Below are 15891 nucleotides of genomic sequence, written 5' to 3'. Positions count from 1 at the left end.
GACAGTTGTCATGTGTTTTTTTGTTTTTTTTTTTCAATCTTGAGGCACATCTCTACCTCCTAGCAATGCAAGAGGAGGCAGAAGAAAACCTTACTGGGAGCAAAGGAGACAAATTGGGATCACTTTTTTTCTTTTCTTTCTTTCTTTTTTTTTTTTTTTTTTTTTTTTTTTGTGGGGTGGGGAGATGTTGCTTGGGTTTTTTTGAGACAGGGTTTCTCTGTGTAACAGACCTGGGTGTCCTGGAACTCACGCTGTAAACCAGACTGGCCTTGAACTCACAAATCTGCCTACCTGTGTCTCTCAAGTGCTGGGATCAAAAACATGAGCCACCACTGCCTGGCTGAGTGTGTTTTCCTAAGCATATGTGCCTTGAGGCTTGCCTCCCAGTTCATTCCAAATCCTGTAAGGTTGATTATCCACACTAACCATCACAGCTACAGAGCAAGTATGAGACCAGCCTGTGCTGCACTTGTCTCTGAGACAAAATCTGCTTAGCCAGTAAGATTACCATAGTGGGTGGAAGGAGAGAAGTGGTTCCCAGAAGTCGTCCATTGACCTCCAGGTCCACCTGCATTCACAGACAGCACACTAATTTAAAAGTCCCAGCATTCAGGAAGGTGAGACAGAATGTTGTGGAATATTCCTTAACACTGTGAAGATGTATCACTGATTAGTTTAATGAAGAGCTGGATGGGCCAATAGCTAGGCAGGAAGAAATTGGTGGTGGGGTTAGTGCTTCTGGGGACAGAGGTCTCAGAAGAAGACTGGATCATGAGCCAAATGCAGAAAAAGCAATATGAGCAACATGGAGAAATGAGCCACACAACAGAATGTAGATTAAAATGAATGGGTTAATTTAAATTACAGGAGTGGGACAAGCCTAAAGTAAGGCCAAGCTTTCATAATAAGTTTCCTTGTCTTTATTTGGGAGCTAGTGGTACAGAGAAAGACTTGCTACCACAGGATTCTTTGGGGTCTAAGGCCAGTCTGGACTATAGAGTAATGCCCTGTCTCAGTGGGTAAGAGCTTGCAGCTCTCCCAGAGGAAGCAAGTTCAGTTCCTACATTGGGTGGCTCATAGCTAACTCCAGCTCCAGGAGACCCAAGTCCCTCTTATAATCTCCTCAGATACACCCACACATGTGGAATGCACACAAATAAAAATAAAATAGTCTTTAAAACAGATCCTGCCTGTGGTGGTGGTACTTGTGAGGCAGGGGTAGTCAGATCTCTGAGTTTGAGGCCACCCTGGTCTACAGAGGGAGTTGCAGGAGCTAGAGCTGTTAAACAGAGAAACCCTGTCTGGAAAAAAACAAAAAAACAAATTCCACTGGGCAATGGTAGTACATGATGTTAATCCCAGGCAGAGGCAGGTAAATCTGAGTTCAAGGCCAGCCTGGTCTACAGAGTGAGTTTCTGGACAGCCAAAGCTATACAGAATAACCCCAACAACAAAAGAAAACCTTGCTACTAGGTTGGGGGTATAATTAGCATTCTCAGGTAATCATTTTTTTTTATTTATTTTGAGATAATATCTTCTATGTAGCCCTGGCTGGTTAGAATTAAAGACTTGTGCCAAGACACCTGGTTCAAATTTGTACCATGTGTATTTATTTGTCTGACAGTTAAGATTTAAGTTGGGGCTGGAGAGATGATTCAGTACTTAAGGACACTTACACTTCCAGGGTACACAGGTTTGTATAGTTGAGTTCTAGAACAGCCAGGGACATGTAGAGACCCTGTGTCAAACAAACAAAAAAGCCAAAAGAGCATGCATTCAGTCAAATGTTTTGATAAATTATTGTATTGCACTTGTAGCTTATTATCTGTGGTAACTTTATAATAAAATTGTGAGCTCTTCCAGTAAGAAAATGTTCACACCTGGAATCCAATAAATACATCATCAAAAGGAAACCTCTGGGGTGTTTTCATTGTGTGTGTGTGTGTCCCATGCCAGAGAACAACTTTTTCCCAACTAGGCAGAAGTGGCACATGTCTTTAATCCCAGCACTCAGGAGTCAGGGACAGGCAGATCTAGACCTAATTATGCCCAAGGATACACAGAAATCCTGTCTCAGAAAGCAAAACAAAACAATAACCCTTGGGAGTCAACAAGATGACTCAGTGGGTAAAGGTGCTTGCCCCAAATTTGACCAACATGGTGGAAGGAGAAAATTCCCAGAAGCTGTACCCTGGACTTACACATGCATTCTGTAGCATGTGTGCCACCCATTGCCTACACAAAATGAGTAAGATAAAATGTACAAAAATAGTAATGATAATTAATGAATCCTCAGGTGGTGGTCTCAAAAAACAGAAACAAGCCAGGAGTTAGAGGCTTGCTTCTATAATCTAAGCTTTTGGAAGACTGAGGTAGGAAGACCTCCATTGGTTTGAGACCAACCTGGATTACAGAGTCAGCTCCAGCTACAACGAAGAACTGCCTTAAAAAACAAACTACAAACAACAACAGCAAGGGCTAGATAGTATGCATGAAGTCCTGAGTTTCCTTTCCACACCATATAAAAAGATGTAGTGGTCCAAGCCAGTCTGCAATCCCAGCCCTCAGGAAGCAGAAACAGGAGCATCAGAAATTCAAGTTCTGGGGCCTGTGGGATGTCTCAGCAGGTAAATGACTTGACAAACAAGTCTGATGACCTGGGTTCAACCCCAAGGACCTATATGGTGGTAGAGAAAACCAACTTTTTCTGAGACAGGGTTTCTCTGTATTGTTTTGGAGCCTGTCCTGGAACTCACTCTGAAGACTAGGCTGGTCTTGAACTCACAGAGATCCACCTGCCTCTGCCTCCTGAGTGCTGGGATTAAAAGCAAGCATGAGTCACCACCATTCAGTAAGGGTTCTTTTAAATCAATCTAACACAATTCCTTTCTACCTTTCTAAAACAGAGTACTAATGTACTAATTCCACATGGAATTTACATCTGGGTATACTCAGCACAAGTAACCTGTATTGGACTGGCAGGGTGTCTGAGGAGAGGCAGGAGTGTGTTTACACAGCTGCTCTGCAATGCCTTGCAGGACAACCTGTTACGGATAATGTACCTACCTTCAGCTTTCCTGATGCTATTCCAACTTGTGCTGACATCTGTGTTAATGGATGCGGTCTCTTTAAGAACCGGTTTGGTAGCCCGCCCTCTAAAGGGATCAGGAGGAAGAGAGTCATGTGACTCCGAGCTGATTCCGGCTGAGTTAGACTTAGTGCGCGGGCGGCTGTATGTGCCGCTGTTGGGGACCTTACTGGGGCTGGGTCCCCTGTGCCCCAACCCCATGGCTCCTTTTGAGTCTTGTGTGTGCAGCTCCATTTGGCCTACTGGGAGAAGAAACTCGCCAGGTAAGGATTCTGGAACTAAAGTAATAGATGCTTCCAGAAATATAAACGCTCTGACGATGACTGGAACTGGATGGGACAGTGGAGGGTGGAGGGTGGATGCGAGAGAAGTATCAACCCAGAGAGACAGCATGGAGCCATGAGTACTAGGAAGACTTGTGGAGGAAAGCATGCATGACTGCTTCCTGCCTCCTGGTGATGTCAACCATGGTTCAGCCATTATAGCCCAGGAACAGGAAAGTTTGGAAATTTAAAAAGCCTCTTAGCCCTGTGCCTTAACCATCTCACCAAGGTCAGGGAATCCTGGATCTGTCCTATCTCTTCTCAACCCTAAATCTGCCCCTGATTCCAGGATCCCTCAATTTCCACACATTCCTAGGCCTCAAAAGTCCTTGCTATCCCTGGCATTGCGCAGGGCCTGTCCTCCACCCACAAGCTGCTGCTTTGCCCGTGACCACCTCTGATCTTGTTCTCTCCATCCCACTACCCCATGTTCCAGATATCCATGAAGGTTATTTCCAGCTGGCCAAATCCCCAGAACCTGCTTCATATCCGGGCAGTGGGCACCAACTCCACCCTGCACTATGTATGGAGCACCCTGGGACCTCCAGCTGTGGTTCTGGTGGCCACCAACACCACTCAGAGTGCCCTGAGTGTCAACTGGAGTCTCCTGATGTCTCCTGATCCTTATGGGGGTCTGATGGTGCTCCCCAAAGACAGCATCCAGTTTTCTTCTGCTCTTGTCTTCACCAGGGTGAGGGGGCTGGAAGAGCTCAGAAAGAGGAGCATGGGCGGAGTTAGTTCTACCCTAGGGGAGAGGGAAGGGTTTAAGACAGGGAGGATGAAATGGACACAGTTTGGGGTGGGTTGAGTGGGGGAGACATGCAGAGAAAGCCAGAGGAGGCAAGCCCCGTTCTATTCCACCCTGTCCCCAGCTGCTTGAGTTTGACAGCACCAAGGTGTCCAAGGGGGCAACCCAGCCCTCAGGAAAACCGTATCCTCCCTACTCCTTGGCTGAATTCTCCTGGAACAATATCACCAACTCATTGGATCTTGCCACTCTGAGCGCCATTTTTCAAGGCCATCCTGTAGACGAGCCTACTGGAGCATTTGCCAATGGCAGCCTGGCCTTCAAGGTGAGGTTGTGGGGAAGGAACTAAAAAAGCTGATTTTTGAGGATGGGAGAGTCCTTCAAGCTCTGTTCTCCCCATATCACATGGCCTCCTTCTCTTTCCTAGGTCCAGGCCTTCTCTGGATCTGGCCGGTCTGCCCAGCCCCCTCGCCTCCTGCACACTGCAGATTCCTGTCAGGTAGAAGTCTCCCTGGATGGAGCTTCTCCTCGTGGAAACCACTCCGTGTTTGGGCTAGAGGTCGCCACCGTGGGTACCGGCCCTGACTGCCCATCAGTGAAAGAGCTGCACTCTATTGATGACGAGTATGCACCTGCTGTATTCCAGGTCAGGGTCCAGGGGAGGCAGATGGGTGGGAATATAAAGTGGGATGCAGTTAGCACCCCAGAAAAAGCAACCAACCACTTTTTGTTTGTTTGTTTGTTTGTTTTTCAAGACAGGGTTTCTCTGTGTAGCTTTGGAGCCTATCCTGGCACTCGCTCTGGAGATCAGGCTAGCCTCGAACTCACTCAACCACTTATTTTTTTTAAAAAATGTGTGTTTACATATGTGTATAGGTTCCCATGGAGGCAAGAAGAGGGCATCAGATACGCTGGAGCTGGAATTACAAATAGCTGTGAGCCTCCTGACATGGGTGCTGGAAACTAAATTTGGGATTTTTTGCAGGAGCAGCAAGCTCTCAGCCACTGAGCCATCACTCCAGCTGCCACCATCCCCTATTTTTTTAAAGGGTTTTGTTTGTTTGATTTGTTGGTTGATTGGTTGGTTTTGAGTAGGGAGAGTGAGATGGCATTTGAGATAGGGTCTCCCTATGTAGTCCTGACTGGCCTAGAACTCTTGCTATGTAGACAAGGCTGACCTTGAACTCAGATTCATCTGCTTCTGCCCTGAGAGCTGGGACTAAATGCATGGACCACCACACATGGTCCCTGTTTATTATTTAACAACGCTTTCTCTGGCTGCTTTTAGTGTTGGGCTGTGACATCTCTGCCCTCCAAGGAAGCAAAAACATGCTTCATGATCTTCAGATGGCGTTCTCCTTCATCTGGGGTCCAGAAGGAGCAAGGGCAGAGAGGCAAGGCTGTGGCTCTGCCCATCTCCTACTCTCTAGAGAAGAGAGACTGGTTCCGCTACAACTACCATGTCAATTCTAGAACTACACTTAGTACTGGAGAGGCTTGCTGGCCTTACTGCTTGTATTGCTTGTATTGGTAGTGACATGCAGTCTGGAAGAGGTGGGAAAACAAATTGGCACAGGTTGGTCCTTCTTATGCTGCATCCTTTGCCTTTTTCTCCAGGTTAATCAGTTGCTGTGGGGCTCTTCACCATCTGGCTTCATGCAATGGCGACCAGTGGCTTTCTCTCAGAAGCAGCGGAACCGAGAATCAGCTGTCCCCTGCCAGGCTTCCTCTCTTCACCCTACCTTGGCTTATTCTCTTCCTTCCTCACCAGTTGTCCAAGCCTTCTTTGGGTCCCAGAACCTCTGTGCCTTCAATCTGACATTTGGGGCTCCCACAGGCCCTGGCTACTGGGACCAACACTACCTCTCCTGGTAAGAACCAAGGATTTGGAGAGGTCAAAGTGGAGAAGAGCTGAGCCCCTCAGCCTTCCTTCCTAAGCTTGCTAACCTTTTTTTTTTTTTTTTTTTAACCTTCTTGCTTTAGGTCAATGCTTCTGGGAATGGGCTTCCCTCCAGTGGATGCCTTGTCTCCACTAGTGCTCGGAATCATGGCAGTGGCCCTGGGAACTCCGGGGCTCATGTTGCTGGGAGGAGGCCTGTTTCTGCTGCTTCGCCACAAGCAGTATTCTGAGTACCAGTCTATAAACTGAAACCCACTCTCCAGAGGAAAGGGCAGGACCACATCTGCCTTGCTGTGCCTCAAAGTGTTGAAGAGTAGAGGGTCAGTGTTGTGATCTGCTTTTCTGCAGAACCTCAGAAGCCAGCCTCAACTTACTGGGGGCTCCCTGGGCGATGTCCTTCCTACCTTAGGGAGAGGCTAGGATTACAAAGGAAGGTGCACCACTGATGCTTCCTTCTCTGTCATTTGCCACTCCGGATTCCCTTGGATAAAACTTGAAGGCCTACAATAAGAACGACTGGTTGGCTGCCCTAAGGGGCATGAAATAGATATTTTTCCCATAAAATATTCTAATTTCTCTCTTATTTTTAAATGAGATATATGTATTTTATTATATTGTGTTTTGCTTGCTTGTATGGATGTGTGTGTGTGTGTGTGTTGCCTGTGGAAGTCAGAAGAGGGCACTAGAGCCCCTGAAACTGGAATTATGGATGGTTGTAAACCACCATATGGGTAAAGGGAATTAAACCAGGGTTCTTTGCAAGAGCAAGTGCTCTTAACCACTAAGCCATCCATCTCTCTAGTCCAGATTCCAATCTCTCTCTCCCTCCCTCCCCTGCCCCCACCTCTCTGAGATAGGGTTTCTCAGTGCAGTCCTGGCTGTCCTGGAACTGACTCTGTAGGCTAGCCTCAAACTCAGAGATTCCCTGTCTGTGTCTCCCGAATGTCGTCGGGATTAAAGGCGTGTACCACCATGTCCGACTGCTTTCAGCAAATAAGAAGACAGAGATAGGCTTGAAAGGCAATTTCTATTTGAAGGCACATTTTCTCACCAATCCCAGTGGTCTCCCCCAAGGCTCTTGTCAGCCATCCTCTTGATGCTTAGGAGTTGACTTGAGGTGGGGGGAGGGGCAGGAAGAAAGAGTCATGGGAGGCGGGCAGTGATTTATTACATACTCACACATATATACTGAGCAAGCAGTCACTCTGCCATCCAGCCACTACATGTGACTATTTACAGTTCTTTTGGAGGTTTCATCCCTCTGCCCCAGCCCCCCACTTTTGTTTTGTTTTGTTTTTCGAGACAGGGTTTCTCTGTGTAGCTTTGGAGCCTATCCTGGCACTCCCTCTGGAGACCAGGCTGGCCTCGAACTCACAGAGATCCGCCTGACTCTGCCTCCCTAGTGCTGGGATTAAAGGCGTGTGCACCACCAACGCCCGGCTTCCCAGCCCCCCACTTTTACAGTGAGATTTCTTGGAAGTCTGAAAAGTGGAAGGTTACAGGGACCCATGTAGGTTGAGAGAGGGACGGCAACAGCTGCAATAGTCTTGACTGAGGCAAAAAAAAGTCTTGAAGCCAGGGATAGAGAGGGTCTTTAATCCAGGCCTCCTAGGGAGGTTTCCATCTAGTGTCAAAGATGTCCTTATCTGATGTGATTCCAAGCTCTACCCTTGGGCTTAAGCCCATCTCCTTGACTTTCATCTATACAGCTGGCAAAGACAGTTGAGGTTGGGCTGCAGCTCTGCACCCCTGGCCCACAGGAAGCTGGGTAGTGAGGTAGCCATCCAGCCTTAGCCTTAGTGTGGCATAGTGAGAGGCCAAGAAGGAAGAGTGTTAATCCAGTCTCAGGCTCTCACACTCCAGGAGTAAAACAAAAGCTAGGAGAGAACTGGGGTATCTGGGCCCCGCTGGATGGGGCCCCAAAGGGCAGTAGCAAGATTCCTCACATTGAAGGTCCACGACCTGGGCAAAGGCCAGGCCTGCAATTGTTTCAGGGAAGCACTGAAATTCCCCTGCACAGCCCCAGGGCAGCTCAGCCCCATGAGCGCGGCCTGTAGTCGGAGATAGATCGCATGTGGTCCGGGTAATCCAAGCGACTCTCAGAGGCAGTGAGCATGCGCTCGGGCTCCACCACGAACATGTAGTAGAGGTTCCACATCAGCATGGCCAACAGCGGCAGGAAAGTCAGCCCATAGCCAAAGCCTCGGAAGGAGCGGCCCACAGCAAAGGTCAACCAGTAAATCAGCCTGTGGGAGCATGACAAGGGTTATCTTCTCTCCAGGACCCAGCCAATCGGTCAGGAGCAGGCGCCATGCTGGTACTACAAACGCCCAGTTAATACATATGCTCCCAATGTTTACTTTCCCACATCTTTGAAGTGAGAATATTATTCCCGTCTTCTCTTTTATTTACTATTTAAAATTAAAGGGGGGGGGGGCTGTGAGAGATGGCTCAGTGGTTAAAAGCACTGACTGCTTTTCCAGAGGACCCAAGTTCAATTCCCAGCACCCACATGGCAGCTCACAACTGTCTGTAATTCCAGTTCCAGGTGGTGCGTCACACATAGTCAAAGCACCAATTCAAATAAAATAAAGATTTAAGCCGGGCGTTGGTGGCACATGCCTTTAATCCCAGCACTCAGGAGGCAGAGGCAGGCGGGTATCTGTGAGATGGAGACCAGCCTGGTAGTTCCAGGACAGCCTCCAAAGCCACAGAGAAACCCTGTCTCGAAAAACAAACAAACAAAAAAGTAGGCAAAACTAATTTCATTTTGTTGTTTTGTTTTCGAAATAGGGTTTCTCTGTGTATTAGTTCTGGCTGTCCTGGAACTCACTCTGTAGACCGACTGGCCTCAAACTCAGAAATCTGCCTGCCTTTCTTTCTTCTTCTTCCTCCTCCTCCTCCTTATCCTCTTCCTCTCTCTCTCTCTCTCTTTAATATTCATTTATTTATTGTGTATACAGTGCAGGCCAGAAGAGGGCACCGGATCCCATTACAGATGTTTGTGAGCCACCATGTGGTTGCTGGGAATTGAACTCAGGTCCTTTGAAGAGCAGCCGGTGCTCTTAACCTCTGAGCCATCTCTCCAGCTCCTGGCCAACTAATTTCTTTCTTAATTAAGTTACAATTAAATGTTCATTTATGTGATCCAGAATTAAATGACAATTCAACTTTAATGTTTTCTTCCCCTGTTGGGTGGTATTGCCACATATCTTTAATCCCAGAACTCAGGAGCAAAGGCAAGCAAATCTCTGGTTTTGAGGCCAGGCTGGTCTACAAAGCTGGTTCTAGGATGGCCAGGGCTACACAGAGAAACCCTATCACAAACAAACAAACAAACAACAAAAATTGTCTTCCCTGGCTGGGCGTTGGTGGCTCACACCTTTAATCCCAGCCCTCGGGAGGCAGAGGCAGGCAGATCTCTGTGAGTTCAAGGTCAGCCTGGTCTCCAGAGCGAGTGCCAGGATAGGCTCCAAAGCTACACAGAGAAGCCCTGTCTCGGGGGAAAAAAAAAAAAAAAATGTCTTCCCCTTTTCTGATTCCCATCCTAATCTCCCCAACTCCCACCCTAGGTATCCAGTTCTACAGTTTCTTGATTCATTTCTGTTTTGTAGATACTAACAAAATCTTGTTTGTGGTCCAGGGCCTCACAAAGCTAGGCAAGTGATCTGCCACTGAACTATATCCCCAGCCCCCAGTCCTTCCTTCACCCTCGCAAATGAAGGGACTACAGGCACACTCCACCAGAGCCTTCTGCATGCTAGGCACATAGTCTACAACCGAGCTAACTCCCAGTCCAGTGTCTCCCCTCACTGTCAACTGTTTTGTCTGCTCACTGTTGCTTTGTTGTTGAGTTAAAGCCTCACTATGCAGCCCTGTATGGCCTCAAACATGTCCTGATTCTCTGGCCTCTGCTTCCTGAGTGGAGGCTGGGACCACATGCGGCCCATACTGCTGTGCAACACTGCATTCCCTGAAAGCGCCAGTGTGGTAGTGCAGACTTTTAATCCCAGCACTCAAGAGCCAAAGACAGGTGAATCCTGGTCTACACAGCAAGTTCCAAGACATCTTGAGCTTCTCTCAAACAAAACAAAACAAAGGCTCACTTTCAATAATGGTAGGTTTGAGACCAGCCTGAATTACATATTTTCAGCCAGTGTGGGCTACATTTTCAGATTCTGTCAATAAAATAATATCCCCTGATGACTCCAAATTGAATGAAAAAAAAGTAATGAGAGTGAACTAGCCTCTGGGTAAAGAGTCAGTGCCCTTAACCGAGGTTCTGCTCACCGATGAGCAGATTTCCTGCCAGAGACAAAGGGATCAGAGCCATTTAAACCACTAAAGAGGAGGCTGTTTAAGTGCAGGAATTGATCTGTGTTGTCCAGAGTCTAAATCCAGAAGGTCCATGTCAAGACAGTTCATTTCCTTTCTTTTTGGGGGGCTCCTGGGGGTTGAGACAGGATTTCTCTGTGTGGCCCTGGCTGTCCTGGAACTCATTCTCTAGAGCAGGCTGGCTTGAACTCTTGGCAGTTCTCTTGTCTTAGCCTCCCAAGAACTTTGACTGCAGCAGGCCTGAGAGAGCACTACATCAGCTTTAGGGCAGTTTTTAGCACTGTATAAGGAAGGACTTTCTAGCAATTAGAACTATCAAACCTGGAAAGGGGTGTGGTGGTGATCCCAGCACCTGAGAGGCTGAGACAGGAGGATTGCCAAGAGTTTGTGTCCAGGCTGCATGGTGAGATGTGACTGTCTCAAGCAAAATAAAACCGGAAATGTCCAACATAGCCAATTTTTAAAGCTATTTGTATGGAGTGTCACAGACTTGAGGAGTACCTTCAGTGGGCATACCAAATGACACCTGAGGTTAGGGTGGTCAATCCTGTGCTTAGATGTATGGGGCCATGGATTCCATTCTCGGTACCAAAAAAATTAACATTCAAAAGCTCCCCATCGGCAAGCATCTGAGATCAACTTCTGAAAGGAAGATGGGAGCTGACCACCTGCTTCTCAGCAAATCACAAGAGATATAGGATAGACTAACCACTGCATGGTGCCCCAGCAGCAATCCCCTGACCTCAGATCTCCAGACCTTAGCTCCCTGGAGTCTCTAATACCTTCGCTTCCCTCATGCCTACCCTAGCCATGGCCACCATAGCCCCTACTCACCGAGATATTGCAAACAGACCAGTGAGCAGGGGGAGCAGCTTGAGGTTGTCCTGGGGCAGATAGGTGGAAAGGACGGCCAGATTAAAGAAGTAGAGGATGAAGAGCTGCACGGACTGGGCCACGTACTGACGGTGGATCTCTACTTCCCGCCTTGGCTCTTCAAAGGGCCGGAGGGCAGAAAAGCACAACAGACTCAGGCCGTATACAAGGAGCCCTGGCAGGGGAGGAAGCACACACACGGATGGGGTCAGAAAAGGCAGGAGGGCTGGGGATGGCTTTCTCAGAGGATGGTTCTTGGGTCAGGACTGCCCCAAGCGGTCTCTGGAGGACACAAGCGCTCTCTGGAAGAGGGGGGGCGAAGAGTGGCACAGGTCTGGGATGTCCTGAATGGTTCCAGCAGAATGAAGAGAGACCACCCCAACCAGGCCTCTCTAGTCCACTTCCCAAGTAGCCCTTCTCCACGGCCCGGACTCACCTAGCACGATGGGGAAGGTGGCAAAGACCCCACAGCGTAGGGTGTAGATCAAGCGGGAGCTCATGGTGGGCAGCCTGGGAGCATCGAAGGGCAGGAAGGCGTATGCTCCATACAGCAGGCAGGGGAAGAAAATGAGGGCAGCCACCAACGAGGCTACAGCCCTCAGCGCCTCGCGGCCTCCACAGCTCCCACAGCCCCCACAGGACCGGCCAGGGGGTCTCACAACTGCCTCAGCCCACTTGCACTCCGGAGGCTCGGGGTGGCTGAGTCGGGCTGGCAGGAAATTCCTGCGCTCTGTGCGCTCCTGTGGCCTCCGCTCAATGCACTGGAGGTCAATGGGCACGAAAGCCCTAACTGACTTCTCAAGGAGCAAGTTGGCATCATCTTTGAGTGGTTCCTCAGACTTAGTAGTGAGTGGTTCCTCCAACTTGGTGAGTGGCTCCAACTCTAGGGGCTCTGGTTCAATATCTCGCCAGCCTGGGGGATCTGGAAGTGGGGCGCTGGGGTGAGGGTCAGTTCCCCAGGGCAAAGTCGCGGCCTCACTTATAGTGCTCTCTGGACCCTCCTCAGGCCTCTCTCTGACTATGGGAGACCCAGTTGAAGACCCTACTCTGAGAGACTCAGCTCCAGGGGACTCGGTCCCATCTTCTTCCTCTGGCTGCCGACCAGTGGGGACTAGCACCTGCGGTGGGCTCTTCTCTGGAGCCTCGGGTTCCTTCATTTCCAGCAGAGCCAGTGTCTCCGGTTCCGGTTCTGTCATCGTGAGGCTTCAGTTCTAAGGTCTGGTCCAAGGTGATATCATCCTACTGGAAGTGGGGTAGGTTCTGTGAAAATACCCTGTCTTCTGGCCCCAGAACAGTTAGTTCCTCAAACTGGAACTCACTCATGCAGCCTCATGGACTCTAGGGAGAACACAGCGTGGATGGGGGAAGGCATTGAGACAGAGGGCAGCAGGGGAGGACTGCAATGGAGGAACGATTTCAAAAGAAATGTCACCCAGCAGGACAGGGGTGAGTCAGGGGACACGAGCCCGGGCAGCCTGGCAGCCGTGGGCTCAGTCTACACCCACACCTGCCTTCCATTCTCTGCACCCAAACCCCTGGATTCATGGCCACCCTCTCTTGGGAATGGGAGGAACTTGGCTGAGAGCTTCTCTACAACTGAAAATCACCCTACAGAGAAACTGCCCTTTCACCCTTCCATTTGCCCTTTGCCCTCCAGAACCCTGCCCAGAACTCTCTTGGCAACCGAAACCAGTTGCCAGATTCTTAGTCCCCAATTCCAGGAACCAGTCACTTTCCAAACTCCCCTCTCAAGAGTCTCACCCTTCAACCAGGCTGGGCTCCACTCAGACTTTCAGCTCCAGTGTGGCTGCTCCCATGCCCTCCTCTTGTCTTTCTTAACCCCTGCCACCCACCGGCCCACTGCTTCTGGTTAGGGCTGTTTCTCTTCATTCACCTCTAGGGCCCCTCCTACCCCCCTGCCCTTTGGACCCATGATACCCTCTTACTTTACACCTGTGGAGAGGCGGAGGATCCCCGGAAAGGAACTGCCTAGCTCCTGGCTGGCTCTGCAAGTATTTCCCAGTCTCCCTCCCCTTGCCTGTGACTCCAAACCTGTCTGACCAGAGCAGGTGGGGCCCAGATTAAAGGCACAGGCCCTGCCCTACAGAATCTGCCGACAGGAAGAGCTCTAGAGGAGGACGTCATCCTTTTTGAAAGTGAGGGTGCAGCTGGACATAGAGGTGTGGTCTTTAGGTGTTCTGGGATGTGTAAGAGCTTCCAGGTCAGGAAGCATCAGGGGAAAAGTGGGTTTGTACGCCAAAGGGCACTTACAGTAAGTTGGGGAAAAGATGCCTTGTAAGTTTGTTCATTCTGTAAATGTTTATTGAGTATCTGTCGGTTTTGGAGACTGTCCTGGAACTCTCTTTGAAGACCAGAGGCTGGCCTCGAACTCAGAGATCCGCCTGCCTCTGCCTCCCGAGTACTGGGATTAAAGGCGTGCACCACCAACGCACAGCTTCCTTCTTGCTCGTTTTCTTCTCTCTCTTTCCCGATGTTCCCCTGTGGACAGACAGGACTTTTTCTGTCTCCTTCTTCTCTTCTGTCCTCTCTCTGTCTCTGTGTCTCTTTACCTCCCCCCCCCCACACACACACTTTCCCTTTCTAATAAAACTTCTCACTAAGCTCTGTCTGCCTGTCATGTTTGTTCCTCTGCCTCGGTCACCCTCACCTGCCATGGAATCCTCGAAAGGTTTACCACACTTTATCGTAACACCCAGAGCTACATAGAAAGACCCTATCTCAAAGCAAAAACAAAAATTCCAACAAACAAAAAAAGTGCTATTTTAGGCACAGGTACAGAAAAGAACTAGTGACAATCAAGGTTTCTAGCTATTGGGGGTAACAGACATTAAAAATTCACACTGAGCCTGGCAGTGGTGGTGCATCCTTTTAATCCCAGCACTGGGGAGGCAGAGGCAGATGGAAATTTGTGAGTTCGGGCCAGTCCGGTCTACAGAAAAAATTCCAGGACAGCCAGAACTACGCAAAACAACAATAACAACTACAAATCACACTGAATCAGTATGAGAATTTCAATACAGAAAGCTTCTTTAAGGTGGCATTTAAGTCAAAACCCAATGGGAACTCAGGAGTATGACTGTTGCTTGTAGAGGAACCACGAGGCAAAAGCCAACAGATGGGAAAGACTTCAAGCTGTTTTAGGAACAGAAAGAAGGCTTGGTGGCTGGAGCCAGGAGCACAGTGGTGTGTGTATTGCCATGATAATGTAGACCCATACAGGCCCATACAGGACACCTTGCTTTTAGCTTAGGTTCATGGTTAAGAAAGCAATAGGGCTGACAAGATGCCCTACCAGGTAAGGGCACTTATGACCAAGCCTGATGACCTGAGTTTGACCCCTGGGACCTACATCGTGGAAGGAGAAAAGTGACTTCCCCAAGTTCGCTGCCCACCACAAGTGTGCAGTGAAACGCATGCATGCATGTATACACGTAAATGAATGTAGTGTTTCAGGGAGGAATTCCTTAAACAAACCATCAGCTTGCAGCGCTCAGCCCACACCCACGCTGGGATTTTGGCTGACCTGGTAGTGTGTGCAAGCCCTCACGGGGACCGTGAAGAGCTCCTGAGTGCAAGCCGTCACGGGGGCGTGAGGAGCTCCTGCGTGCAAGCCGTCACAGGGGCAGTGAGGAGCTCCAGCTTGCAAGCCGTCACGGGGGCCGTGAGGAGCTCCTGCGTGCAAGCCGTCACGGGGGCCGTGAGGAGCTCCTGTGTGCAAGCCGTCACGGGGGGCATGAGGAGCTCCAGCGTGCAAGCCGTCACCGGGACGTGAGAAGCTCCAGCGTGCAAGCCGTCACGGGGGGCCGTGAGGAGCTCCTGCGTGCAAGCCGTCACCGGGACGTGAGGAGCTCCAGCTTGCAAGCCGTCACAGGGGCAGTGAGGAGCTCCAGCTTGCAAGCCGTCACGGGGGCATGAGGAGCTCCAGCGTGCAAGCCGTCACCGGGACGTGAGGAGCTCCAGCGTGCAAGCCGTCACGGGGGCCGTGAGGAGCTCCTGCATGCAAGCCGTCACGGGGGCCGTGAGGAGCTCCTGCGTGCAACGGCGCTGGCGCTGCCGTGTCTGGCAGATGCTGTTTTGATGCTCATCGCCACTACCTTCGCCGCCCCTCTTCTGTAACGGTTTCTGTGTCTTGGGGGTAGCTGTCCTATTTAATTCAATTTATTTGTGTGCATTGGTGTTTTGCCTGCACGCGTCTGCATGAGGGAGTGGGAACTGGAACCGGAGCTGCCATGTGGGTGCAGAGAATCGAAACCACTCCATAGTCTCTTTTTCCCCCCCTGGAAACCTGGTTGGTTGGTTTTTAATCACATTTTATCATGGGGTGGGGCATGTGTGGAGGTCAGCACAAACTGCTCGAGCCCATTCACTCGCACCATGTGGGCTCCAGGGGCCGAGTGAGCGTAGGCTGACCGCAAGCGCCTTGACCGCTGAGTCATCTCTCCAGCGCGCTCTTTTTAAATTTTTTATCTTACGTATCTTTTTGAAAGTGTCTCGCTTGGTAGCCTGGGCTCCCTAAGTGCTCGAACGACAAGCCTGCTCTGGCACGCCCGGTTTCTCTGACAGTACAGCTCTCCTCGAGGACTTTTCGGACGCCCGGCAGAAG

At 49.8% G+C, this 15891-nt stretch overlaps 2 protein-coding genes across 4 annotated transcripts; one reads left to right on the top strand and one right to left on the bottom strand.

Annotated features, from left to right (window-relative positions):
* The first annotated feature begins 3184 nt into the window (after positions 1-3184).
* Glmp (glycosylated lysosomal membrane protein) lies at positions 3185-6642 on the top strand. Its single transcript, XM_027393110.2, has 6 exons — positions 3185-3351; positions 3848-4102; positions 4284-4484; positions 4587-4805; positions 5777-6030; positions 6143-6642. The coding sequence occupies exons 1-6, from the start codon at positions 3235-3237 to the stop codon at positions 6306-6308; spliced, it is 1212 nt and encodes a 403-aa protein (XP_027248911.1). The 5' UTR covers positions 3185-3234; the 3' UTR covers positions 6309-6642.
* A 425-nt stretch (positions 6643-7067) lies between these two features.
* Positions 7068-15863, bottom strand: Tmem79 (transmembrane protein 79). 3 transcript variants are annotated; one of them, XM_027393112.2, is made up of 5 exons: positions 14812-15863; positions 13539-13766; positions 11704-12605; positions 11229-11442; positions 7068-8305 (listed from the first exon to the last, which is right to left on the bottom strand). In XM_027393112.2, the coding sequence occupies exons 3-5, from the start codon at positions 12461-12463 to the stop codon at positions 8092-8094; spliced, it is 1188 nt and encodes a 395-aa protein (XP_027248913.1). In that variant the 5' UTR covers positions 12464-12605; positions 13539-13766; positions 14812-15863; the 3' UTR covers positions 7068-8091. The 3 variants fall into 3 exon arrangements, with proteins under 3 accessions (XP_027248913.1, XP_027248916.1, XP_035306798.1); XM_027393115.2 differs by having other exon boundaries at positions 11704-12509; XM_035450907.1 differs by having other exon boundaries at positions 11704-13766.
* Positions 15864-15891: the final 28 nt, after the last annotated feature.

Source organism: Cricetulus griseus (assembly GCF_003668045.3).
Source record: "Cricetulus griseus strain 17A/GY chromosome 1 unlocalized genomic scaffold, alternate assembly CriGri-PICRH-1.0 chr1_0, whole genome shotgun sequence".
NCBI classification, from domain to species: domain Eukaryota; kingdom Metazoa; phylum Chordata; class Mammalia; order Rodentia; family Cricetidae; genus Cricetulus; species Cricetulus griseus.
Note: the sequence above shows the minus strand (reverse complement) of the source record. Positions and strands in the feature narration are given on the sequence as shown.

What these genes read in the sequence shown, in the direction of transcription:
- Glmp (XM_027393110.2), top strand. Translation starts at nt 3,235, where the DNA reads ATGTGCCGCTGTTGGGGACCTTACTGGGGCTGGGTCCCCTGTGCCCCA. An exon ending in ATGCACCTGCTGTATTCCAG is followed by an intron (nt 4,806 to 5,776) that starts GTCAGGGTCCAG and finishes CTTTTTCTCCAG; the next exon opens with GTTAATCAGTTGCTGTGGGG. An exon ending in GACCAACACTACCTCTCCTG is followed by an intron (nt 6,031 to 6,142) that starts GTAAGAACCAAG and finishes TTCTTGCTTTAG; the next exon opens with GTCAATGCTTCTGGGAATGG.
- Tmem79 (XM_035450907.1), bottom strand. Translation starts at nt 12,463, where the DNA reads ATGACAGAACCGGAACCGGAGACACTGGCTCTGCTGGAAATGAAGGAA. An exon ending in CACCTTCCCCATCGTGCTAG is followed by an intron (nt 11,443 to 11,703) that starts GTGAGTCCGGGC and finishes CTCCCCTGCCAG; the next exon opens with GGCTCCTTGTATACGGCCTG. An exon ending in GGTCTGTTTGCAATATCTCG is followed by an intron (nt 8,306 to 11,228) that starts GTGAGTAGGGGC and finishes ATGCTCCCACAG; the next exon opens with GCTGATTTACTGGTTGACCT.